Source organism: Camelina sativa, chromosome 19 (assembly GCF_030686135.1).
Source record: "Camelina sativa cultivar CO46 ecotype springtype chromosome 19, ASM3068613v1".
NCBI lineage: Eukaryota > Viridiplantae > Streptophyta > Magnoliopsida > Brassicales > Brassicaceae > Camelina > Camelina sativa.
This window is the reverse complement of record NC_141898.1, coordinates 18,003,307-18,005,783: the sequence shown is the minus strand read 5'-3', so window position 1 is coordinate 18,005,783 and position 2,477 is coordinate 18,003,307. Positions and strand designations below refer to the sequence as shown.

General features: G+C 34.0%; 1 protein-coding gene across 1 annotated transcript; it reads left to right on the top strand.

Annotated features, from left to right (window-relative positions):
* The first annotated feature begins 489 nt into the window (after nt 1-489).
* LOC104766708 (uncharacterized) lies at nt 490-2,065 on the top strand. The gene is made up of 2 exons (XM_010490646.2): nt 490-828; nt 1,600-2,065. The coding sequence occupies exons 1-2, from the start codon at nt 577-579 to the stop codon at nt 1,933-1,935; spliced, it is 588 nt and encodes a 195-aa protein (XP_010488948.2). The 5' UTR covers nt 490-576; the 3' UTR covers nt 1,936-2,065.
* The last annotated feature ends 412 nt before the right edge of the window (nt 2,066-2,477 follow it).

The following is a 2,477-nucleotide window of genomic DNA, read 5'->3' as shown; positions in this document are numbered from 1 at the left end:
ACTTAGAGTGACCATTCAACGACTAAGAGTTCAAATCTACAATTAGAATTTTTAAAAATCTAATGTATGTGAGCGTATAAACGTTTAGAAGATACATATAAGGGTTATATTGCATATTACTTTTGAATTCATATGATTAATCTGCATTTTTTTAGAAATAGAAGTTAGAAGTTGCCAAAAAATGGTATTTTGCGCAAAATCCTTTCTTTTACGACAAAAATTAGCTTTATAAGATTAATTCAAAATAGGCAATTCTGAAGAAGACATATCTTGGGGAAAATATTACATTTTCTTTTTCTTCTTTATTGATAAATAAAAATTCACTTATTTTTCCAAAAAAAAAGGAAAAATTATACATGTTTTTTTTCTCAATGACAAAAATAAACCATGGAGGGGAGATAAGTCCAATCCACCAACCCAAAAAAAAGAAGATAAAGTCCAGCCCAAGCCCAAAAAGCCCTTCTGATATACTCTTATAGACATTAAAAGCAAAATTATCTATCGTCCCCACGTGAAGTCGCAAACAAACAAACAAAAAAAATCCCCAAATTGTGACCGGAATTAGGGTTTTTGACGATGTCGTCCGGGAAGCCAAAGCAAGGCGACACACGATTGGTGGTTGCTGCCACGACGGCGTCGGCATTGATGGAAGCGAAGAAGGCAGATCACGGAGGATCTTCATCTATCGTTGAGTATAAACCGCCGGTGATGCTTGAAGACGAAGAAGATCTAGAAGTAAAGCTCAGACGAATCCTCGAGAACGTTCCTGTTCGCGTTAGCAATACTTCTGGAAGTTCCGCTGGTTCTGGTTCCGGTGATTTTCACCAGGTAATTCAATCTTAGCCCTGTATAGCTTAAATCGAAAAATTATGATTACTTCTGAAATCGAAGAAGGTATTGCGAACATGGCCTAGTCTTTTGGTTCTTAGGCGTACTTAGTTGTGTGTTTTGTAGCTATTCTCACTCAATTAGGATGAGTTTGTTGTTGGGATCTGAATTTTCTTAGTTATAAGAATTTGATAGAGCTATATATGGACTTTTGAGTATTATATGCGGGATGCTCATGTGAGAGTAGCTAAACACACAACTAACTACGGAATGAATTTAATTACTTGAATCGGCTGTGATAGATTTCAACTTCTAGGATCGAAAACTGTAAAAGTTAATTCAAAATTGTAGGTGGTTAAAGACGAATCCTGTTCTTTCGTAACTCAAAATGGCTGGATTCAATGCCTGGTCTTTTGTTCTCGGCATGGTTAGGTGTGGTTTTGAAGCTACCGTTGATTAATCAAGAGAAGTCCTTGTTGTCATAACAGGAATCTGAAATTTCTTAGTCGAAATGTGTGTTTCTGACTTTATATTCTTCACAATCTCTTTATGCCTTGTTAAAAGTTTGATAGAGCTTGAACTCCAGAGTATTTTTTGCGGGAGGCTCGTGTGGTTTAGTAAATCGGTGCTGATTATGTGAATTATATAGGTTATGGCTTGAGTACTTTCTGATGTTTGGCCCTAAATATTGATTAGCGTGTGTACATCCTTTGCATAATTTACTAGATATCTTGACTTGTGTGATAACGATGAATCACTCTCTTTTTACAGTACCGGCAAATGAGGCGAAGAGAACAAGACCGACTAACAAGGATGGATATTGACTACAGCAAGCGGTTAAAAATGGCTGAGTTTACTATAAGAAGAGAAGAGAAACTGAAAGCTGCAGAGGAAAAGACATCAAAGAAGCGTTTGAAACGCCAAAAGAAGAAGCAGAAAAAGCAGGAGAAGAAGATAAAACCAAACACTACAGCTGAGGAACAAGAAAGGCAACCTAGAGAAGAAGAAATATCATCTGACAATGGTGGCGATGAAGAAGAAGAAGAAGAGTCTGTGGTAGAACCTTTACGTCCGATGTTTAATATCAAATTCCAAGAGAACCGTTAATAGCTTTTCTAATTGTAAAACATGTTGCATGAATCCAAAACTATCTCTTTGCAAGATGAGTTTCTCTCTTTCCTTTTGTTTTCAATAATGTATTATGGGGAAAAAGAAATGGAGCAGGTTTGTTTAGTCAGTGTAACTAGATTTTAACCGCGTTCATATAATTTTATTATCATTTAATGAATGTTTTCCAAATAGAGCGATAACTAATTTATAAAGATTTTTGAAGAGTTTAACAAAATTATTAAAAATGAATAAGTGAAAGATTGTTAAAGATGGCTAGAGAGTTTTGTTGATTAGTTTTCTAAAATCTTGTAAAGTTTTCCAAACAATCCTTGTATTTTTCTGATACTTTCGATGACTTTATTTTGTAAAGAAAGTGTCTAAAATCATGAACAATAACATAATAATTGAATTCATTAACAATCATAGATTTTTTTGTTTTAATTGAATAACACAAAACTTTTAATGACTTTATAAAAGTTTGAATCCAATAACCCAATTTTTTTAAGATTTTAAATTACTTTTTACAAATCACAAACTAA